At 32.7% G+C, this 23,688-nt stretch overlaps 1 protein-coding gene across 1 annotated transcript in view; it reads right to left on the reverse strand.

The window, feature by feature from the left end:
* Positions 1-4,379: 4,379 nt before the first annotated feature.
* LOC124374137 (claspin-like) overlaps positions 4,380-23,688 on the reverse strand; it is a 50,373-nt gene continuing 31,064 nt past the window's right edge. Inside the window, exons 17-21 of the mRNA XM_046832416.1 lie at positions 23,163-23,281; positions 22,877-23,001; positions 20,654-20,824; positions 17,722-17,895; positions 4,380-4,992 (exon numbers count right to left, since the gene is read on the reverse strand). Of these exons, the coding sequence (XP_046688372.1) occupies positions 4,870-4,992; positions 17,722-17,895; positions 20,654-20,824; positions 22,877-23,001; positions 23,163-23,281 (712 nt within the window). The 3' untranslated portion in view covers positions 4,380-4,869. The remainder of the gene's footprint in view (positions 4,993-17,721; positions 17,896-20,653; positions 20,825-22,876; positions 23,002-23,162; positions 23,282-23,688) is intronic.

Consider the following 23,688-nt stretch of genomic DNA (forward strand, 5'->3'; position numbering starts at 1 on the left):
TGACCAGGATATCTTCCTAAGTACCTGAAACCGTAAGTTTAAATAAACGTTTTCTGAAAACTAATAGTTGAATATTTTGCTAGCTGTCTGGATTTCATTACAAGAACCTAAACTCAAAAGTATGAAAATTTTAGTGGAAGAAAATAGTTGTGATGGATTTTCACAGCAAAATTCCTTGTCGACAGTCTAGATGTCAAGTCTGGACCTGAAATTCTCCGAGGCGGAACAACTCTGATGGACTGCCACAGCAAAATTCCTTGTCGGCGGTCTAGATGTCAAGCCTGGACCTGAAATTCTCCGGGGCGGAACAACTCTGATGGACTGCCACAGCAAAATTCCTTGCCGACGGTCTAGATGTCAAGCCTGGACCTGAAATTCTCCGAGGCGGAACAACCCTGATGGACTGCTACAGCAAAATTCCTTGTCGACAGTCTAGATGTCAAGTCTGGACTTGAAATTCTCCGAGGCGGAACAACTCTGATGGACTGCCACAGCAAAATTCCTTGTCGACAGTCTAGATGTCAAGTCTGGACCTGAAATTCTCCGAGGCGGAACAACTCTGATGGACTGCCACAGCAAAATTCCTTGTCGGCGGTCTAGATGTCAAGCCTGGACCTGAAATTCTCCGGGGCGGAACAACTCTGATGGACTGCCACAGCAAAATTCCTTGTCGGCGGTCTAGATTTCAAGCCTGGACCTGAAATTCTCCGAGGCGGAACAACTCTGATGGACTGCCACAGCAAAATTCCTTGTCGGCGGTCTAGATGTCAAGCCTGGACCTGAAATTCTCCGAGGCGGAACAACTCTGAAGGACTGCCACAGCAAAATTCCTTGTCGGCGGTCTAGATGTCAAGCCTGGACCTGAAATTCTCCGAGGCAGAACAACTCTGATGGACTGCCACAGCAAAATTCCTTGTCGGCGGTCTAGATGTCAAGCCTGGACCTAAAATTCTCCGAGGCGGAACCACTCTGATGGATTTCCACTGCAAAATTCCTTGTCGACCACAATTTCTTATCAAAGATCTAGATGAGTAGCCTGGACATTAAAGATCTCAGTGGAAGAAATCAAATTTTACGGATTGCAACAACACAGTTCCCTGTCAACGGTCGAGATGGCAAGCCATGACCTGAAATTACTAGTTGAAGAAAATAATTCTTATAAATAGAAATACCGCCATTCCTTCTTATTGGCTTGAATGCCATTGTAGGATCTGACATTCTCTTGAATTTATGAATTGATCCAACTTACAGTAGTTACAAATTCTATAACAGCTTAGTAGTCTCAGGTACTGTCTGTACTTGGGGGGGTGGCGGAGGGTCAATTGTGAAATAAAGTTGTAAATGAATATGAAAATATTTCTTTTTATTTCAATGAACGATAAAATCCTTAGTAATAGTTTAAAAAGATAACACACTATTGTGAATGAGCTGGTTTTAATGTTCAATAAAACTTACAAAACATTCTTATTCTGGCTGCATTTCACAAAGCTAAAATAGGCTGCATCTTATAATTTTGTCTTTTAGGAGACTTAAAAAACTCTATTGCACTTAAAGAAATACTGTAAAATATATAATCTCCTTTTCACCTATAACAAAATTATGCAGTGTTCAATAATATTTATCGTCACTGTGTTAAATAGAAGAAAATAAAAGAACCATTTTTCACTTTTATATTTCAGGGGATTTAATACCGTCTTCAGGAAGTTTTAAATTAAGTTAATACAAATCTATAAAACGTAAACAAGAATCATGAAATGATAAATTTAAACACAGTGCATAACATTTGATAAAGTCCAGCTGACGTAAAATTTTTCTTATTTAATCTTGTTCGAACAGTTGATTTTTAGAAAGGATGGAATAAAACTTTTAATTTTTGACAAATTTTTAATCTTTAACAATAATTTAAATTTATGTCTTTAAAAATTTGTATTAAATTTAGACCAAATGGGTTTTTTTGTCTTCAACATGATTTAATGAGTTTGCTCTACGTGCTTTAGTTTTAATCTGTTGTAATTTTCATCAGGGAATGGTGGTAGTTGGTGTATTCCTTTTAATGTAAAACACTCTTGTTTATGTTCTAGACCATGTCTTGCTAATGGTTTTTCTTTATTTTTATGGAATATATCAAACCTATGCCCTGTCATACGGATTCATAAATGGTTAGATGTTTGGCCAATGTATTGTATGGAGCATTACTTGCAATTTATTTGGTATATTAGATTTTTAGAATTACAGTCATTGTTGTCAATTATAGGATGGCTTTATATGAAAAATATATATCAAAGGGAGATGTTGCGGCAAGCCAATCAACCTTTTCACCAAAACTACTTCCTTTTAATATTAGTATTTTTAAATAATTTGTTTAACTATTTTGCTACCAGGCAACTTATTTATAGAAAGGTGTGTCTCTGATGTTAAATTTCCAAAATATACATGTACGTATATTTTATATACGTAAACTCGAGACCGGTTGCAATAAAACTATTGCATTGTCTGCTAACGACACCATTTTGAGGAAGGAACCACCTCACCCGAGCCTTTACCTGAGACTACCTCACTGTTGTTTCTGTAGTTGTAGTTAGAATATTTAAGTTTCATTCCATTGATATTTGACCATAGATTAATTTAAACTGTTAAAACTATCCAATGCAAACAAACCTCTTTTAACAACTTATACATGTAATTAACAAATCGATTACATGGTATAGTTGATACGCTAAATATTCTACAGTTACACGATGGGATTAGCTACTGAGTGGTAAGAAAGTTTTGATATCAGATGATGTATATAGTGTCGACTACAGTAACTCACCTAGACTTATAAATGAACTCAATCAGATATAATACAAATAACATACGGGTAGTGGAGCGCACAGAATTCAAGTACGTATATGTTACAATATACCTAATATATTACGCTCAGCCGAAAAAATGAGTATACATGCGCCAAAATGGAGCTCCTTCTTGTCTATGTATAAATAAAGATTCATATAAAATTTAAAGCACACAAAAAAGACATTTTTAGAAATATCTTGCGGATGGATAGGGTACTTGTGTTACCATGCCACATCTAAAAATGTCATATGACTGTACACAGTTTGCTTACAAATTTATTTCTTCTGCGATTTTCCCGTCACTGTACGGTTAACCGCAATAGCAATTTAAAAGTGATCGCTATAAATCAGTAACCATATATAAGTCAATTCGTTTTCGATATATTGTGCGGTCATACAGACATACAGAAATTAAATCTTTCGTCCTTCTCAGATGAGTGGCTTCGGCACTGTCAATCGAATTCCTCATAGTGCATGTTTGGAGTTGTAGTTGTCAAAATTTAGTATTAGTGTTTTCATTTGTTTGCAATGTTTTCATTTTAACTTTAATTTGAACGTTGGGTACTGTTTGATTAACCATTTAATAATAATTAGAAACCTCAACCTGTTTCCGACAGAAGTAGAAATATGAATGACAGTTACATTATTTCAGTTTATGTACATGAGTGAAATATATTTTAATACATAAACAAGAAATGGGAATCATAACTAGAAATGTATGTCTTAAAAATATTTCTTATATTTTATAAATACAACTGTTACCAGACTTTAAATCTAGTTCAATAATATATACGTATAATAAACAAAATATTTAGATATAATACTTATACAAAGTATTTACCCTTATATCAGATGTTAGGACTAAACTCGGCACAGACGCAGCGCCTTCATGCCTACCGGGCTAGGAGTTGACTGATTGACCCTGTTTCGTTTGAAAGTGCTTGTTTGGGACGGAGGGGCGTTGAGACAACGATCAGTTGAGTAAACGCCCTAGAATGTCTTATTTGAGGTTAGATGCATTATAGGGTCTTTGAGTCAACGACCCCTTAATACATATATTTCAACTTATTCTGAAACTAGGTTGTTGATTCTACGAACCTTTTTCTACTTTTCAACTTTTAATTTATATTTGGGCCGTTGATACAAAGATCCGTAGTGTAAACGGCCCAATTTAATGAATTAGATAAAAAATATAGAAAAAGGGTCGTTGTGTCAACGAACCCACTTGTAGTTCTATTCTTATATTCGGTATATGGGTCGTTGTGACAAAGAACCATTGGATTGAACTTTTAGTGTTCTTAGTAAATCGGGTCATTGTCACAACGCTTCGTAGAGTAAAAGACCCTCTGTTATTTGTTATTTTTTCAGAAAGGGTCGTTGAGTCAACGATTAGTAGTGTAAAAGACCCAACACTGATATTGCAAATATAAAAATAGGGTCGTTGAGACAACGATTCGTAGAGTAAAAGAGCTGCCCCCGTGTAATTGTTTCAAATGATATATCACATAACATGTGATAGTAAAAGATAAAATAATACACCTAGACCATATTTAAAGAGGTTCATATTATATTTTTCACAACTCTAATTACATGTTGGAAACAATTATACATTTTTAAACGGATAAAACACATGGAAGATGACATTGTTGTCCTGAAATAGATTGGGAATCATCTCAGAGACTTTCTATAAACACTTAAACTACCATTAAAGTATAATTTGTTGCACCATGAAGAAAACCACAGGACCACTAAGGGTCACAGCTGTAGGTGACTTGGTGAGATTCTGGAGTTGCCAGACCAACACAGTTGTTCTTGCCAGCCAAAATGTATGGTCTAGTGAAATCACATGACATTTTATGTAATTGCTTTTCAACTGCCAGTACAGTTTAAGTTATATGATAAAATTTACAAAACTATCTAAAAAATAAAGTTTTTTTTATTACAAAAGTACTCTATAAACTACATCCAAATCTAATATTTACACATTTACATTTAAATTATACAAATCAACTATGTTAAAATTGTTACGTTAATGTCAACTTTGAACTTTTGAAAGTGCTTCAAAAAGACTTTTCTTGTTGGCTGTCTTTGGTTTCTGGACACACATCTTCTTGGGTATCGGCAGAGGCAACTCTAATTTCTTCCTTTTATTTGTTGGCTGAAAACAAAAATAAATAGTTATTACTTTTTACAATCTCCATTACTTAAAAACATACATCCTTACACTGTTTTCTTTTCAGTGGTCAGTAAGTAAGAACGTTGGTGTCACTTTGTTATTTAATGGGCTTTTATGTTTTCATGGTTGATATTTAACCCCAGCATCCAATATATCGGGTAGCCGATGTCTGCGTATAATGCCTAACATCCATTACATTTGAGGTCTTCATATTTTAATATAGCTGGTTTATGAGATTTCCAAATGTCACTACAGTAGGTTTGGTATAGTGATACAAAAACCATAAACCTTACTACTGGCATTGTTTGTAATTGTCAGTCAGAGTGGTCAAGGTTTTGGTGTCAGCCATCAAACGGGTTCAGCGTGACTCATCATGTTGAATGTTCATCAATTGTTGAGTTTGCATGTTTTTAATATCTTGGTATTATGTTAGTTATTGTTTTTAATTAACCAAAAATATAAGAAACTGCAGGAAAAATGTCCAGTGAGTTAAAATAAGAAAACAACAATTGGTTTCAATTCATACTCTGTTTGCATATACAGTAAATATTGTATGATTTGAATTCACTATATTTTTACCTTTTTCAGAAATGTATTAAGTATTAGTGTTATACAATACATGTTTTATAAATTTCAAAGGAGTATGTAGGCAACAGGTCAAGGTTCAAAGGGTCAAGGTCTTTATTGCACATTACATTTGAACATTATTACAATTTGTAATACTAACAGGGTGCCATTTGTCATAATTTTATAAAACAATGTTAAAATTTAAAAGTAAAACAGTTGAAATTTCCTAAAAGTAAGACAGAAGTATTCAACATACACACTTATTAATGCTTGTGCATGTTCTGGGATGTTTATATAAAATTTATTTATTTAAAATATAAATTGTTCTTGTCATTTAATATCTCATCTGTACTATAATAGGCTTTTTTCAATATATATTTTTTTAAATACTCAATTATGAAATTGAGCTTCTTCAAGATGTTTTTAATGGTTGTTTTGGGCCCCCAAAACTTATTGTTACACACGAATACCCAATTATAATAAAGGGACTTTTCTCCTTAATTAATGGGTAGTTTATGAATTGGAAACAAACAAAAAGATCCTTATGTCTGGTGTTATTAGGTATGCTGGTTTGTGTTATGAACTATAAAAGTTTTGGATGTTTGTGGAACCAGATTTAAAATGTCCAATATTGTATAAACATGGCAGTGTAAGTATTTTTGCTTTTTTAAATATAGGGACGGCAGCTTTTCTCTGATGGGGGGGGTTTGCTCCATCATTGACTGCTTACCACTGCTTTTTTGTGCCTATGAAAACTTTTTCAAAAATTCAGGAGATGTATCCCCATATTTCTATACCATACATTAAGAATTGACTGGAATATATGGCAAAATGTATACATTTTACATGTGGTTTATAGGATACGGATTCTACCACAAATCTTCATTGCAAAATTCGGAGACGAACTCAATTTGTTTACAAGGTGGTTTACATGGCATTTTCCAATTTAAGTTTTTGTCCATAATTTTGATACCTAAAATATTTGTGGAAGAGTCCCCACTAGATTATATAATCCAGAAATTTTCTAAGAAGCTAATTACCATTGTTACTAGGTCTGAAAATTTTATTATATTGGTTATAGTTTTTGATTTAACAGAAGTCCAGTAGAATTACAACCATATTTTCTAACAACTGAAGAGTATCTTGTTATAGATTCCTCCCATATTTGAAAAAGTTTTTATCTGTAATAAGAAAGAAATCATTTGTATCATCTGCAAATAACAATAAATTGTTTGTTTGGTATGTCGATTGGTTAAATTATTTAATATATATAAGGAAAAAGGGTAGAGCCCTAAAAATTAGGAGCCTTGGAGGGACACCATAAAGAATATTTTTCCCAATTCTGATGTGAAACTCTATGCGAATTCTCATTGATAACTAAATTTGGTTCTTTGTTTCCTGTCTATTCTAGATATGATTGCAGATAATCCAAAGCTAGGGACCCCTAATTCCAATTTGATATAATTTTGAGAGGAGCAATTTAGTGATTTACGCAATTTCAAATGGCTTTTGATAAAGTCACACAAAATATACCTGCGGTATTACTTTGACTGATCACATGGAAGTTGAAAACACATATTTACAAACGGAAAACCATAGGCTAACTCTGTATTTCTGTTCTTTCTGAAAACCATAATCTGTCTCTCATCACATATTAATTTGTTTTCTTTCATAAAAATTTTGTTAATCTAGAAATGTTACCTGCCTTTTCAAAAGGACTTTTGAAAATGTTGCTCAATAAAGAGATAGGGTCGATAGTTTGAGGATGTCCTTAGGGGAGTCTTTCTTTTTATTATACAGGTATGATTTCAGACAACTTTAGTTTTAATCTGGTGAAATGTCCTAAGAGGAATGACTACAGTTTATTATCCTGGTCAATATATTGGGCTATATTATTTTTGGACGGAAAGTTTCAGTAAAGATATGGGTATGCCAATCACCAGCCACATGCATTTACTATTGTTTGAAACCAAGAATTGTCTTTTTCTACCCTCAGTAAACTGATACAAAATGAAGAAAATCTAATTCCGGTAGTTTAGTATGTTTACTGAATCCTAGCCATTAATGTTATGTGTTTGTACTGTTGTTTGGTAATATGTAGCGTATCAACAACGTTAGCAAAATGGGCATTAAACTGTTCAGCAAGTGCCACGGGGGTTTCTTATCTCATCGCCTTTTAATGCTTAAAATTGATTTTGTCATCCCTTGCTACAATTGTACTCCTAGCTCTTGTTTCACAATGGCCCAAGTGGCTTTTGACTTATTTTTTTGCATTGAATTATATTAAACTTTTCATTTGCTATATAATTTTTGCTTTGTTTACTACTTTTTTAAAAACAGCTTTTTTGTAGTTCTTAAACATAGTTTTGGAATTTTGGATCTTTGTTTGGTTTTGGCCTATGTACCATGTAAACTCTCTTTTTCTCCTCTTAGCAGACTGTTTTTATTACCTTCCGGTAATTCCATTTGTATTTTTTTCATATTATTTACTTTAAACAAGTCTTTAAAGGATATGCCTCATTCATACAAAAGATATAAAAATTTATGGAGAAAAACACTTATATATTTGCTTTCTACACAAATCCAGGAAATGGAAAATTCATTCATTTCGCGGTCTTAGTTTTATTAAGAAAACAAACATGAATTGTCTCCATTATATATTCTTGATATTTTTTGTTGGTTTTTTATAGATTTTGAGGAAATTGTTTGAGTGATGGTAAGGAAATCTGGATAAGTACATTATAGTCTGAGAGGGGGACACAGGGATCTGTGTTGAGTACACTGCTTACTGCCCCCATTTTAAATCTGGGTTAATATCTGTTATCTATACAAACTCATTTGTTGTATCAGTTATTCGAGTAGTGAGTTGGTTTCTCTATTATTTATTCTTATATCCAAATTGTTTTTGCTAAATCCTGAAATGATTCTGAAAATTTTATCATTTTTTGCGTAAACAAATTAATATTTAAATGTCTGAAAAGCAATAGCTACAAATTTTGTTTTTGAGTCCCTTTTCAAGTATTTGCATTAAAAGTTTTTTAATTATATATATAAAGAGGTTAGTCAATGAGTAGCCTGGTGTTCTGTATATTGGCCACAATTTAATAACCCCAATTCAGAGATATTTGATTTCTGTATATGGGATCCTTCAAAGATGAACTCTTTCATTTGAGGATTGAGAGAATCCGGTTCTAGGAGTTACCCCTGTAAAATGGTTTTTAATTAGAATGCAAGACCCTCCCCTAGATATTATATTTCTAAAAAACTCTCGTCAGTTAATTTAAAAACCATTTAATTTATTTAAAAAAAGTTTGATTAGAATTTTTTATGTTGTGTTCATTTAACGGCAAATTATTATTTGTACATCATAATTTTACAGTTTGTTATTTAAACACACCTTCTAGTTCATCAATTTTGCTCTTAACACCTTGGATGTTGTAAATGTAGACACAGCGGGGACATTTATTATCCTTTATTTTTATACTACTGTTTATCTGTTTTTCCATTGATAATTAGATTTCCTTTTCATTGATGTTTCTACATTTTCTAATAAATACTCTTATCACATATCTAGATTAGGGACATACAGGATTATAGCAGGAAATGCGTGGTGCAGTTTGAAGGGGTTACTAGTCCAAATTTCCAGCAGGGTAGTCAGTGTTTTGGAGGAGAATGGGAGGGCCGAGATTACCTTACAACTTGTGGAGTCGTATAGTTGCAGTCCAGAGTGGAGCGAGGAGTATTTGCCAAGTGCCTCTCAAAACTTCTTCAAGCAAATTTTTCTTTTTCCTCTTTTGTTGCTGTTCTGTGCATACCAATGGTTGGTATAATAGATGACGTGGTAATAGGATGATAGTTCCAGTAGTCTAATGTTTGTGTCCGTATTTGAAATCTTTGGTAGTTAGTTCCGTATTTATTGTATCAAATTTTACTGTCTAGTTCTGGCTTGTCATGACGCATAGGCAAGGGTCGCAACAATGAGATTTGTTTTCTTTGTACATTCCATTAACCTTCCACAAACTCTTCCAAGATATGCTTTTTTCCCAGTGCTTTCAACTCATTGGTTTGTGCCTCCTAGTACAAGAATAAAATCATCTTCATTGAAACCACTTTGAAAAAAAGTTTCCTCTACTTCTTTAATTACCCCATTTATCTTTGCACCTGGCCTTCACAAAACTGCCAGTTTACATTTAAGGTTTGTCTTTTGACTTGCACTAGATTACTGAGATTTGTCCCATGGCTATCAGCCAAATTATTAGTTAATTTGGATTTTTGCAAGCCCAGAGATACAGTGAGTATGGAGGTATGTGCAGAGATTTTCTTCAAATATGTTTATTTTCCTGGTTATTATTTACATTTTTGGGTTCTTTTACCTAAGGGAGTTTTATGGTATCAGGAGTGTTGGGCTGATATTTCATTGCTTCCTCTTCACTATTGTCCTCAGGGACAGAAACCTCAAAAACTGTTTTGGCAATAAATTGTGGAACTATGTTTTTCCATTTGAACTTTTGATGTATGTGTAGGTTTTTGCCACAATTCATTTGAAAGATTAGAATTAGTCCTGACCTTTGATTCTAAGCATGGAAAGCAGTTTAAACATTTAAGTGTATTTTCTCTTGTATTTTTAAATTTGTTTTCTAGGTCAGTATAATCCTTTTGCATCATAGCTATAACAGTTTTTAGGTTTTCATTTTCTATTTTAGTTTCTTTGAGTTCCCGTATTAGGATTTGGGTTTGAAAGTCTTTTGTATTATGTTCCTCTTGTAGCATAGAAGATATTTCATTCATTTTCAAACTAATTATTTCATCTTTTTCTATAATACTTTGTTCTAAGCTTATACATTTTTCAGTCAAAGCTTCTACTTGAAAATTCAGATCCATATATCTAGGAGTGTTAACAGCCTTATCTTCAAAATTTATTTCGTCCCTTCCTACATTAGATAGGTTTATAGAGCTTTGGAGAACAGGAGTTGAGCACCGTATAGATGCACTATTATTACTTATAGAAACTCTCATTTTTTGTTTTTTATTGATTTCCTCCTCAATCTCTTTTATTGCTAAACAAAAATCTTTGTTATTCATAATTTTTCCCTTTGAAAATTGTTGTTTGCTTTCTCTATAATGAGTCAATTCACTTAAACGACATTTGCCCGTTTCTTTAGTTTTATAGAACATAACATGAAATATGGACATATTTCCCTTTTTTTCAACAGTTTGTATTATAGCAGGCCAGGCTGCATGGCCCCTTATTTTGGCAAAGACAAAATCACCTTCATGGAATTTACTTGCATCCATTTTTAATATTTTTTCCAAGTTTTGTTAATTTAATTAATTTTATGTCAACATAAAAGAGTTTGTGTTAAACAAATATTATTAATTTCTCATCATATTTTATTATGTAATATAATATTACCAATCAATTAAAATTTAGAGAAAATTTTATGTAGGTATTATTTTTTTCTTCTTCTTCTTCTTCTTTTTTAACTGTTTTATCCTTATATTCAAAATTGATTTTATTAAAATAAAAATAATGATGTAAATAACGCTTGAGGTTCTCAGTTAAATATAACTTTTATTCTAATCAATTTAAATTGATACTCTTAACAGATGTATTCAGCAGACAAACCCAACAAACAGCTGTTGATCTGGATGACCTTGACTACTCATTGTACAGGTGTATTAATTGGAGTAACTGGATCAGTTTTAAACAGGAAATCACTAAACTAGTCAGGTTCAATGAAACCTTTCCTGTTGTACATAAATTATGAACTCATTATACTAAATCAATTGCACAGTTCAGTCTATTAAAAAATTATTAATTACCTGTTTTGCAATGTATCAGTTTAACAAAAATGTTTAGTGTAGTGTTTTAATGTGATTAACACCAAAAAATAAAAACCATGTGGTTGTATCATACAACATGTAAGTACTATCGTTTAACACTTGCTTTTCACTTAAAACAAAAAGATAAAAACGAAACTAATTATTGCAATGTACTTTGTAACTCAATAAACAAATTGTAACATAATTCACCAAAAGTAAAACCTTTAAACTTACTAAAATTTAAATATTATAGCACTGTTATTAAATGAAAAAAATTCTTCTTGGTCCTGTCAGTCACTCTCCAGCATTATTAATATATATATATATATATATATATATATATATATATATATATATATATATTTGAGAAATTCTATCCAGAGCACTACAGTGAATAGGCATAACTTCCCATTTTTATTAAAAAAATTCTTACAATTTGTTGTACATCTTATAATTTATATGTTCAAAAAATTTTTCTATTTATATAGACTGTGTATATATATATATATATATATATATATATATATATATAATACATAGCAGAATAATACATATATAACTAGTATATGTAAAAATTACTCAGTAGGAGGGAAATGTTGGTGTTGGGCGGAATGCTAGCATTTGGTAAAAATGTATATAAAGCTATGTTTGTTGCTTAAACATAGTCATATGTATAGGCCTATTTAGGGAAAGGTAAAATCATGAAAAAAAAAACAAAGCTAAATTCTAGTCATCCATGTAATTGTTTTTGAAATAATATAAAAAAATTGTAAAATAAATTATACACCAAAATTGTCACTTTTACCCTGTAATGATTGTATACTTTTATGTTATAAATAATTGAGAATGTGCAAAATTTCACAAATAGATTGCTGAAAAATGTATTATACTGAATATACGTATCTTATTTTCTGTATAACATGTTAATTGTTATAACTCTTTGTTGTTTAAATAACTATTTACTATTATAACATAAAAACAATTACACAATAACACTTAGTACTTATTTGTACTGACCGGTTCACAATTGCTGAACAAAGGTCACAGCAAACAGAAAGAACAAGCTGATGTCTACAAATAAGAATGTAATAATTCTTTAACCCTTTTAACCCCAGCCATTTTTGCATGGACTTGCCAGAAAGCCCATGGCGATAAGGGTCCGTAGTGCAGAATTGAGGAAAAATACATCTAGTTTTCTTATTTTTTTAGGTATAGATAACTTTTAGGTTTTTGTTTTAAATTGTTCACAAATAAGTGTACTCTTAGATGTAATAGTTAAAAAGTACTTTTACAGAATGATTTGTTTTTTTAGCGTATTTATACATAAAAAATTATAATTTTTTTAATTTTGTATAGTTTGGACATACTTAAAAGGGTAGAAAAAAAATTGTAGCCCCTGAAAAATGAAACAATTTTGTTGTACACATATTTCTTACTACACAAACAAAATTTGAAGAACTTTCCTTGATAAATGCAGGAGATATATCCAATTAATTGTATTGCTGCATAAGCACTTCTTCATATATTTCCACATACACGTCAGTAGAAGTATACAGATATGTCTTGTTACTTGTACACAAAATTCCCTTCTGGCAGGAACATCTTCAAAAAAATTGTAGAGAGCCCTAAGAAATTTAACTAGATTCCACTTAGCCCCTGATTTGAACACATTTTTGAGGATGTGCAAACCACAGAGGTGCCTATAAATAAAAAGTATAGGATCATCATCATTATTCTCAGTCTGAAGTTCCTACTCCAGATCTTTCACAGACTTTAAATTTACATTAAGTCTATCGATAGACAATGAGAAATGTTTTTTTTTACATTTATGTGCTTTGATTGACTTCTGAATTTTAAAATCAAATTGCTCCCAGTGCTTTTAGTCAAAGAAGTAGAGGTAAAATATCTTGTGGTCACTTCATGACTTACAGGATCCCAATACCTTAGTGCAATACCCATTTACTATTCTGGCTAACTTTATTCATGCTTTCGTCCAATATAGAAACAAAGGCAGATGATTCCTGGACTTCCTTGACCAGTAGGTCTCGAAAATACTCAACAATACCAAAGTTCACCAAATAACCAATTTTAATACGCTCAAGTGAAATTTTTCCTGCGATTTGACTATCCATAAATTGACTCAAACACTTTGGATGCAACTCCTGATAGCAGGAAAACCAGCCTAAAACAGCTACCACAAAATTTTCCAGGACCAACTTTTGAATTTCAATGACTTTCCATGACCTACTTTATTTCCATGACTTTCCAGGAATTCCAGAAGCGTGGCCACATGTATGTATATTGCGATAGAGTTAAATAATTACAGAGTTTTGGAGTTAGACTTGCATCATAACTGAAGTAATGTTAAATCCAATTTACTTCACACTGATCTCCCCACAAATCACTTCAATTTCAAAATCGATAATTAATTATGAGAGTTTACAGCCTTATATATGGCATTTATCTTAGTCAGTTGAAATATTTAAGAAACTTATTCTAGAAATCAAAATAAAACATTGTCTTCTTCAAAGCCTTTGTCCACCAAATCACCGGAATCATGTTCATGACCAAATTCAGCCACAGAGATCATTGTAAAATATTCGTATTTAATATGTTTATTATGTAATTGTTGAAATTAGTAACTATGGTTATTACACATTCAGCAAAATATCATTCTAAATTCCAAGTTAGTGTGACCTATACATAAAATCTGAAGTATTAGTAAAACATTCACTGGAGGAAAAAACTACAGTCCACAAGACATATACTACACCTATAAATGTTCCATCCGGGTCTGAGATATTTGTTCAATATTTTGAATATTCTGAAATCGGCTAAGCTGAAACGAACACTTTAAATGTCAGTGAGCGGCTGGGACATCAACCCATGCAGCAAAAATTCTCCGTTGATTAAGAAGATTTTAACGGACACCAACACTAAATGTCAGTGAGCAGCCGGGACATCAACCCATGCAGCAAAAATTCTCCGTTGGTTAAGAAGATTTTAACTGACACCAACACTAAATGTCAGTGAGCAGCCGGGACATCAACCCATGCAGCAAAAATTATCCGTTGATTAAGAAGATTTTAACTGACACCAACACTAAATGTCAGTGAGCAGCCGGGACATCAACCCATGCAGCAAAAATTCTCCGTTGATTAAGAAGATTTTAACGGACACCAACACTAAATGTCAGTGAGCAGCCGGGACATCAACCCATGCAGCAAAAATTCTCCGTTGATTAAGAAGATTTTAACTGACACAAACACTAAATGTCAGTGAGCGGCTGGGACATCAACCCATGCAGCAAAAATTCTCCGTTGATTAAGAAGATTTTAACGGACACCAACACTTAATGTCAGTGAGCAGCCGGGACATCAACCCATGCAGCAAAAATTCTCCGTTGGTTAAGAAGATTTTAACTGACACCAACACTAAATGTCAGTGAGCAGCCGGGACATCAACCCATGCAGCAAAAATTATCCGTTGATTAAGAAGATTTTAACTGACACCAACACTAAATGTCAGTGAGCAGCCGGGACATCAACCCATGCAGCAAAAATTCTCCGTTGATTAAGAAGATTTTAACGGACACCAACACTAAATGTCAGTGAGCAGCCGGGACATCAACCCATGCAGCAAAAATTCTCCGTTGATTAAGAAGATTTTAACTGACACAAACACTAAATGTCAGTGAGCGGCTGGGACATCAACCCATGCAGCAAAAATTCTCCGTTGATTAAGAAGATTTTAACGGACACCAACACTTAATGTCAGTGAGCAGCCGGGACATCAACCCATGCAGCAAAAATTCTCCGTTGATAAAGAAGATTTTAACTGACATCAACACTCTAAATGTCAGTGAGCGGCTGGGACATCAACCCATGCAGCAAAAATTCTCCGTTGATAAAGAAGATTTTAACTGACACCAACACTAAATGTCAGTGAGCAGCCGGGACATCAACCCATGCAGCAAAAATTCTCTGTTGATAAAGAAGATTTTAACTGACACCAACACTAAATGTCAGTGAGCAGCCGGGACATAAACCCATGCAGCTGAAATTGTCCATTGATAATGAAGATTTTAACTGACACCAACACTCTAAATGTCTGTGAGTGGCTGGGACGTCAACCCATGCAGCTGAAATTGTCCTTTGATAAAGAAGATTTTAAACTCACCCTCTAAATCTGTCATCAGGCCCGGACTTCAATGAAAGCACCAGAACTCATATCAATAACATATTACTTGCACGACAAACTATGTTTTCCCCAGTGTAAACTTTTCACTAACCCCCTAAAATTTTGGTAATTTACTGTTTATAACTAATTCTTAAATTCTGTAATAGCTTAGTGGACTCAAGTATTGCCTGTACTTGGGGGGTGGCGGAGGGTAGCTCGCAAATAAAAATGTTGATAATATTTCTTGTTTTTATTTACAACACTAGTATGAAACTAAAAATGAAATATCTGAGTTTAATGAACCAAAAATTTAAAAAAATTAAATATTACTATAATTAGTGTATCCAAAAGTACGTGAAACTAATTTTTTTACATTCTTGCTGTCTGAATATTGCCAATGGATACGTGACAGTTTGTTGAATCGTGTAAATATAACGCATATACCTTCAAAACCCTTTAATACTTTCTAGAGTAAATATATATATATATATATATATATATATATATATATATATATATATATATATATATATATATCGTCAGTAGAAGTATACAGATATGAATACTTGTTTTTGCACTTTTGAAATAATAACAATTGTAAAATAACACAAACTAATTGTAATGGTTTGTAAGACTAAAACTTGTTTAATTTTTCAAAAAAGTAAATAAAATAATATTTACAATATATACATTTTATATAAACAACTCAATTCATTGTCTTCAAAAATAGCACAATCACCACTAATAATAGGGTACTTTGGGATTATACCGACCACACCAGTATGAAGAACACAAAAATATAAATTTATAGAAACAAACATGATAGAACGAAAAAACAACTCTTTAATTACAAAATTACAAGCATTTCCAGGCATTGTGATTGGTATTGTTGTCGCTGTTATCTTATCTTTCTCGAGAATCCCGATTACGACAGGCCACGCGGCATCACGTGATTTTCACGGTACATAATTGCCTTTCCATTACAATTCAATTTATATTTCTGATCAGATCCTCTAGAATTTGATATTTTACTGATATGTACTATCTCGAGGGATGTTTTTCTTTCGTTGAGATCAGCGCGAAGGCATGGCACTCGCATTTGGGTGGCGGAGTGTGATCAAGAATAAAAACAAGTTTTGAGTGTTTTTTCAATAAAGAGTTTAGTTTTAGTTTGATCATGTTTGTTTTTATTGAATTTTTGTGTTTGGAGAAATGTAGAGGTAAAACACGGAAGTACAACAAAGCGACGCACCAGCTGAACGGGCGGCGAGACTCTGCAATCACGTTATCTACTACACCGCTCGACTTTGACCTCTGTCTAAGGATGGGGAGGAGTTTGCGATAAGACAATTCCTGTTTTATATTGACGAAATATTGTTCTACGCTAATCTAGTAATCAGTAGAAGCAAAATGTCAAATAACGATTCATGTCTGGGTTTGGTCGGTATAATCCCAAAGTACCAATAATAGTGTTTATCAAAGTGTTTTCACTCACTGGTAACTTTTCTCTACGACGTTTACTCATGTTTTTTTTTACTAATAATACAATAAATCACACGAAAAACAACCGCTTTCAATCACGCAAACTAATTGAGGTTATAAGTCAGCATACAACAACAATGCAACTGAAGTCGTCTGACAGCTGACATCGACAAATAAACTACGCTCAATGACGACGACATACAATGCCAATTGGAAGGTTTATTGTTTTTGCATGTAGCCCGTTTCTTCACCGACTACTATACCGAAACTGATGGCATTTGGACATATTATTAGCCAGCTACATTAAATTATCGAGATGTCCGGTATATCGGACGTTGGGCATTTTAGCTAGACCACCTCTGTCCGATATATCGGACGCCGGGGCTAAAAGGGTTAACTCATATACACAGCACCATTCTCCTGCTATTATTTGGCGTAAATACAAAAACAAACATAAAGATGCAATAAATACAATCATCTACACTACGTAGGTCAAACAAAAATATTACTGAAACTTATTTCTAAATTATATTATTGTAGGATGTACATTTTTATGTTAGATATTTCTGATCTTGCTACTCAGTGGGTTAACTGATACTTAATAAAAAATAAATATAAAAAAGTCACTCAATTGCATTTTAATAATTACTTCATGATTACCTGGATAGGCTTGGGTTCTTCCCCTTTATCTTTGGTGGGGCTGATGGAGGCAAAGACAAAGTTGCGGGAATTCTTCGGTTGGTTAACATTGGTTGTAGCATCTGAGCTGGCCACCATCTGCGCAAGGCGAGACAGCACCTGCTCCCCTCTTGTCAGGAACGAGCCTCTCTTCAGCTATGGCATTCATAAAAGCAATTAAAAATCTGTTTTCCTAATATTACAATAATGTCTAGTTCAAATATAGTTATCTAAAAAGCTAACATTATTCACACAGATTTGCTAGTACTAGTTTTTTAAGTTAATTGAATAAATGAATTTATTCCAACATCAAATGTACATCAATACAAAATTATAACAACTTGGAATTGACTAACCACTTTTGTTTTACTTCTCTAAAGTAATTGAAAAGCTTGTTCTTAATAGGATTTTAGAACATTTATCAATGAATCAACTTTTGACTCCACATCAACACGGTTTCTTACCAGGTAGATCAACTACAACTGCTTTGATAAGTCTGGTAAAGTTTTTAGCTGATCAACTCGAAGATGGAAACACTTCCACAGCCATATTCCTTGACTACAGCAAAGCCTTCGACTGCCTTAGCCACGACCACCTGCTATCAAAACTAGCCACGCTTGGAATACGAGGACAATCCCTGGAATGGTTCCGAAGCTATCTCACAGGACGACGCCAGATGACAGAAGTGAAATACACCGCCAAAGGAGTTACACACCAAATATGCTCAGGACTGCAAGCCATCACTCGAGGAGTGCCGAAAGGCTCTGTTCTTGGACCAGTCCTCTTTATCCTCTACACAAACGATTTTCCTCAGTACATGGAGGATTTCAGCAGTACACTGATGTATGCTGATGATACTGTGCTTCTGCTCGGGAAAACGAATCAAGACGATTTAGAGATAGCTGCTTACACGGCTGTTAATATGGCAGTGTCTGGCAATAGTAATATTGTATTAAATTAAAATCCACTACACATTTGTAAATATATAATGATATACGACTATTACATTAACTTTAGAATCTTAAACCCATTTGTGCCATCATCATAGAGCAGTTTCACAGTGGCTGGAACAGTTCCAAATTTCGCATTACAGAACCATTCCGTAATGAGTTACAAAGCTATAAACAGTTTATCAAGATTCTCTGATTATAGTTATTTAGATAAAAAATCTTGTTTTTTCAAAAATATAATTGATATAATAAAATAATAAAAAATTAAAACAAGAAATCTATGGAACAAAATAAAATTTTCCATTGTTTAGTACTAATTTGGCTGTTTAATTGATCATTTGTTTGTTTATTGATTAAAAACACACATATTCCTAATAATTATGACTTTTATCAAATGAAGTTCAATTTATGATTTTTTGATTGAAAGTAACACTTCACAGAGAGGCCAAAATATCTCATGGTTATATTCATGGTTATATCTCATGGTGTAGCAATGCTCTGATACAGATTTCATCCGAAAATCTTAGAACATAGTCATCATGTCCTTCATCCAAGTCTAAGAATTATGATATTCAAATTTGTTCAAATTAGCTCTAAGAAGAAACATAAGGCATTCAAATTGTATTAAAATATCTTTTTAGATAATTATTTAAACAAATATTGTGGTTATAATGGGTAGCCTGATACAAAAAAAATGTAATTACAATACCAATATGGCCTTGATCATCAATTCTGAATTCAATACAAATTTATATGTGATTTGTAACTAAACATACAGGTTTATTTAAAATATTGTATCACCATTTTAATGTGTAGCTTCAACAAAACTATCTAGAAACTTCATGTTTTATACATTATACCGTCATTACAATAATTGGACCAAATGGAGTTATAAATAATAAATGCAATATTAATTTTTTAGTGAAATAAATAAACATTTAATTAAAATGCATTGCAGTTAAAATAATACCTTGTATAGTTATAGACTACGTGTATAAATTCTCAAATTAATTATATACATTTCTTTGTTTGTTTAAAGTTTGTTATTGACAATGCAATGTCAGAAAAGATAATAGGATTTCAGATATTAGCCAGGTGTTATACATTTTATAACATAATATAACAATGGCAAATGTGTGAAATCCTATGTACATTTGTTTTAACTTATAAGTTTTTTGTTGAAACAGTTTAAATAAATGTGCTCACATTGTACAATAAATGGTATATACTAATTTTTTTTCATAATTTATGGAACTACTTTAACTCTAGAATAGCTGTATAGTATTAATTTCTATGATTCCAGCAAATTTCACAATAAGAAAAATCAATTATGATTTTCATGAAACTTGTAAAGCATTAATAAAATGTATATTTTTTAGATATTATTTTTAGTAATTTTTAGCTGAAAAATGTAACAAATATATATTTTAACAGAAAATATGCTACAAAAATGTATATCTTGAATTTATAATATGGTTATTTTGAAAATTCTAATAATCTTTTGATTATTAGCAATTTATAAGCAATTTAGTAAACATCTCTAAAAAGCAAAATTCTGTCTGCCACTTCTAGGGCTAAACCCCAAGTTATATACTTGATTATCATCAAAGCTGTTTATTTATGCCTTTATACATAAATAATATCCTTGACATCACAATTTTTTTTAAACTTCTCTTCTTCACTTTGAATGTTCTTATCCTTCCATGATATTTTAGACAAATAAACAACCCAAAGCTGAAATTTCTTACAGCATTTAAATGGGCAGTTAGACCACAATAGTTAACCGTTGAATAGCCAAGAATTGTACTGATTACCCTGTTACCAATCAGACTCTCCATACTCATGTTTCCACTTCAATACTTTCATTCAACTCTAATAATTCAGAGATACTTACTTGAACTTGAGTACTCTATATATTAGATACTACAGTATAATAATAGAACAATATTTTCAATATCACCTACCAACTGCTGGAAGGGCTTCTTAGGGTTAGGTGAGGCCAGTGGGTCCACGGTGGGAGTAAGTTTGGTCTCTTGACTACTACTGCTCATTCTCTTGAGAGCTTTCTGTCCCAACTTCAGCAGCTGACTGTCTGATTCCTCCTCCACCACCAGCTCCAGCTGCTCCACCTTTTTCTGTCAAAAAAAATTCCAATTATTATTTATTGTCAGGAGATAAAGAAACTGGATTAGGCTGTTTATCTACTTATGGGTCTCTATCCGAACATCAACAATTAACGGTCCATCTCTACCATTACTTAATGCTATTCTACTTTCTTCTATCAACAGATAAGATAAACACACAGTCATTTTAATGGAATAGTAGTTTTATAGTACTATCCAACTGCCAATTTCAATACTACCATTATCATTGGATCTTGCAAAGCCTAGTGACTAGTCATAGTTACTTTACAGTGAAACATCCATATAGGCGTTGTGTTTGGTATTATATCTTAATAATTAATGTTTCATGGTACCAAGAATAGTTTACTACTGTTCATCTGCATGACATTTTTTTGAACAAAAAAGCCATCAGTACTTGCTTTTGGTTAGTATCAAGAGGTGATTAACTCTGGAGCTGGCAGTCTTTTTTTTCAAAAATGTCAAGGAATTTTCACAGCTATTCCCAAGCTTTTACTGACAGCATACAAACAATACATAAAAAATAAGTCATTCAATATTTTAATAGCTTTTTATTAAATATTTTTATGCATAAACTTGCTTGTGAAAGGAAACAGGATTTTTCCGGACATTTGCCATCGTTCAGTGAAACAAGAAAACAGTAACACTACGTTTCGAGATCTGCAATCTGATCTCTTCTTTAGGTAAAGAACTAACCTAATACATAATTACAAACTAGGTTAAAATAAACAAATCTTACTAAAGCGTTGTAGCACGCCTAAGTCAGGAATCACAACCTACATGTTGTTTGTCAACTTCACTAACTCTATAGACATGCACTTAATACAAAACACTAATCATTAAAACTAAACTACGGAATACAGGTCACGTCTTCACTCGTCTACTAACCACCTACGACTGACCATAGGGACTAGCCAATGGTAATCGTGACGGCTGGTTAAAACAAGATGGCGGAAATACAAGGGAAGGGGGACAGGAATGGGCCCTTTCGTTATTATTGGTTCATGCGAGATGAACTTCTTAAAACCATATTGTGACTCCGCATTGATTTATTACAAATATCCGATCCGTTTGATACTTTTGGTTTTCTCTTTAGTTCATGTTTTAGAATTGGCAACCAAAGCGGCCTAATCTCGACTGATGGTTGACTGATTGGTTGGTCTGCCAATTTAATGTGTGTTGCCTCAATTAATTTCCTTTTGAAGAAATGTAGTTCCCGATGTATTATGTGGGCTTCATCCCAATTCATATGATGGTCTTCGGACCAACAATGGTGTGCAATTTTTGACTTTTCTGTGAGACCCTTTCTCGTGTTTTCTTTGTGTTCTTTTATCCTTACGTTTAGTGGTCTTTTTGTCTCGCCTATGTATTCCCTATTGCAGCTACATTTTATACTGTAAACACAGTTTTTGGAATCCTGTGTGCCATATTTTGGTTTTGTTTTTACGAGACTTTGTCTAAGAGTGTTGTGTGTTTTAAACGCGGTTCTAATGTTGTACTTTGTACCTACTCTTCTAATTTTCTCCGATAATCCCGGCACATAACGGATTGACATAAACGCAAATTTATCACAATTCTGTTTTTCTGACTCAGGAATGATTCTTCTGGTTCGTTTGCACTTATTAATTACTAATTGAGGGTATCCATTGCTTCTGAGATCCGATTCAATTTTCTTAAATTCTTCTTTTAGTCCATCTTTATCTGAGCACAAGCTCTTTGCTCTATCAAACAACGAGGAGGCTACTCCTTCTTTGACAGATTTTTGATGGTTGGATTGATAATTTAAATATTTTCCTGTGTGTGTTATCTTTCGAAAAACAGTTGTCTTAAGGACATCCCTTCTCTTAATACACACACATCCAAAAAGGGAAGCTTGTTTTGGACTTCCACTTCCATTTAATGACAATTTATCCCAAAAATAGTGTGATTTCTGTGATATTATAGCAAAAATAAACAGTTAACAAAAATTATAAAATAATGTTATAACTTCTTAACGAAACTTACAAGTTATATAAAAGTTATTCTAGAGTTTAAACAGATTTTTACCTTGTGTTCCTTAAGATATTGTTCTCTTTCATGTCGTGATCTTCGCCAACTCTCTTCATCTTCATCCTCATCAGCATTGTCGTCATCAGAGTCTATCTGGGCTTTGTTATCTTCCTCTCCAAAAGCTAGATAAATGATCACAAAAAATGTTATTTATTAAAGTTTTAATAAATATTTTCTAAATTTGTACAAACTGTTTGTGAATTTTCCATAGTTGGAAGGAAGTAAAGAAAAATTAAATGTTAATTTTTTAATAACATCTAGTAAGATAAGTTAGTATACTGACTGTTGTTGGACCATCGGAACAGTCTCTGCCTTCTTCCTTCTGAATGTAGTTCTCCATCCTCCAACAGCATCTCCTGCAATAGTCGGATGTCTTTCTTGTCCTCTATCAGCATCTGCTTCCTGTCAGACAGTAAATTACATTGCATAAGTAACTGGTTGATCAAAATAAGAAATGCTCAGTACAGTGTCATAAAAACCAATCTATTAAAAATTATTGATAAAAGGAAAGAGATAGAGTAAAACCAAACCAAAAGAGAACAGTTACAGATACACAAGATGATTCATAAAAAGTTCGTAATACTTCTAAATATCGTTGAGAGCATTAAAATTCATAAAATATATATTGCCTTATTTCTAATATTTGTCCCTGTCTGTTTGTAGGTTTTGAACAAACAATGATTCATAAAGAATAGATTTTAAGTTACAGCACTGTAATTTTGAATAATATACTAAAATCTAACTTAGTTTTAAACGTATATTTTAAAATAGTTTAACAGTAGTGGTAGTTTTAAAATTCACATATTACA

Source organism: Homalodisca vitripennis, chromosome 1, assembly GCF_021130785.1.
Source record: "Homalodisca vitripennis isolate AUS2020 chromosome 1, UT_GWSS_2.1, whole genome shotgun sequence".
NCBI lineage: Eukaryota > Metazoa > Arthropoda > Insecta > Hemiptera > Cicadellidae > Homalodisca > Homalodisca vitripennis.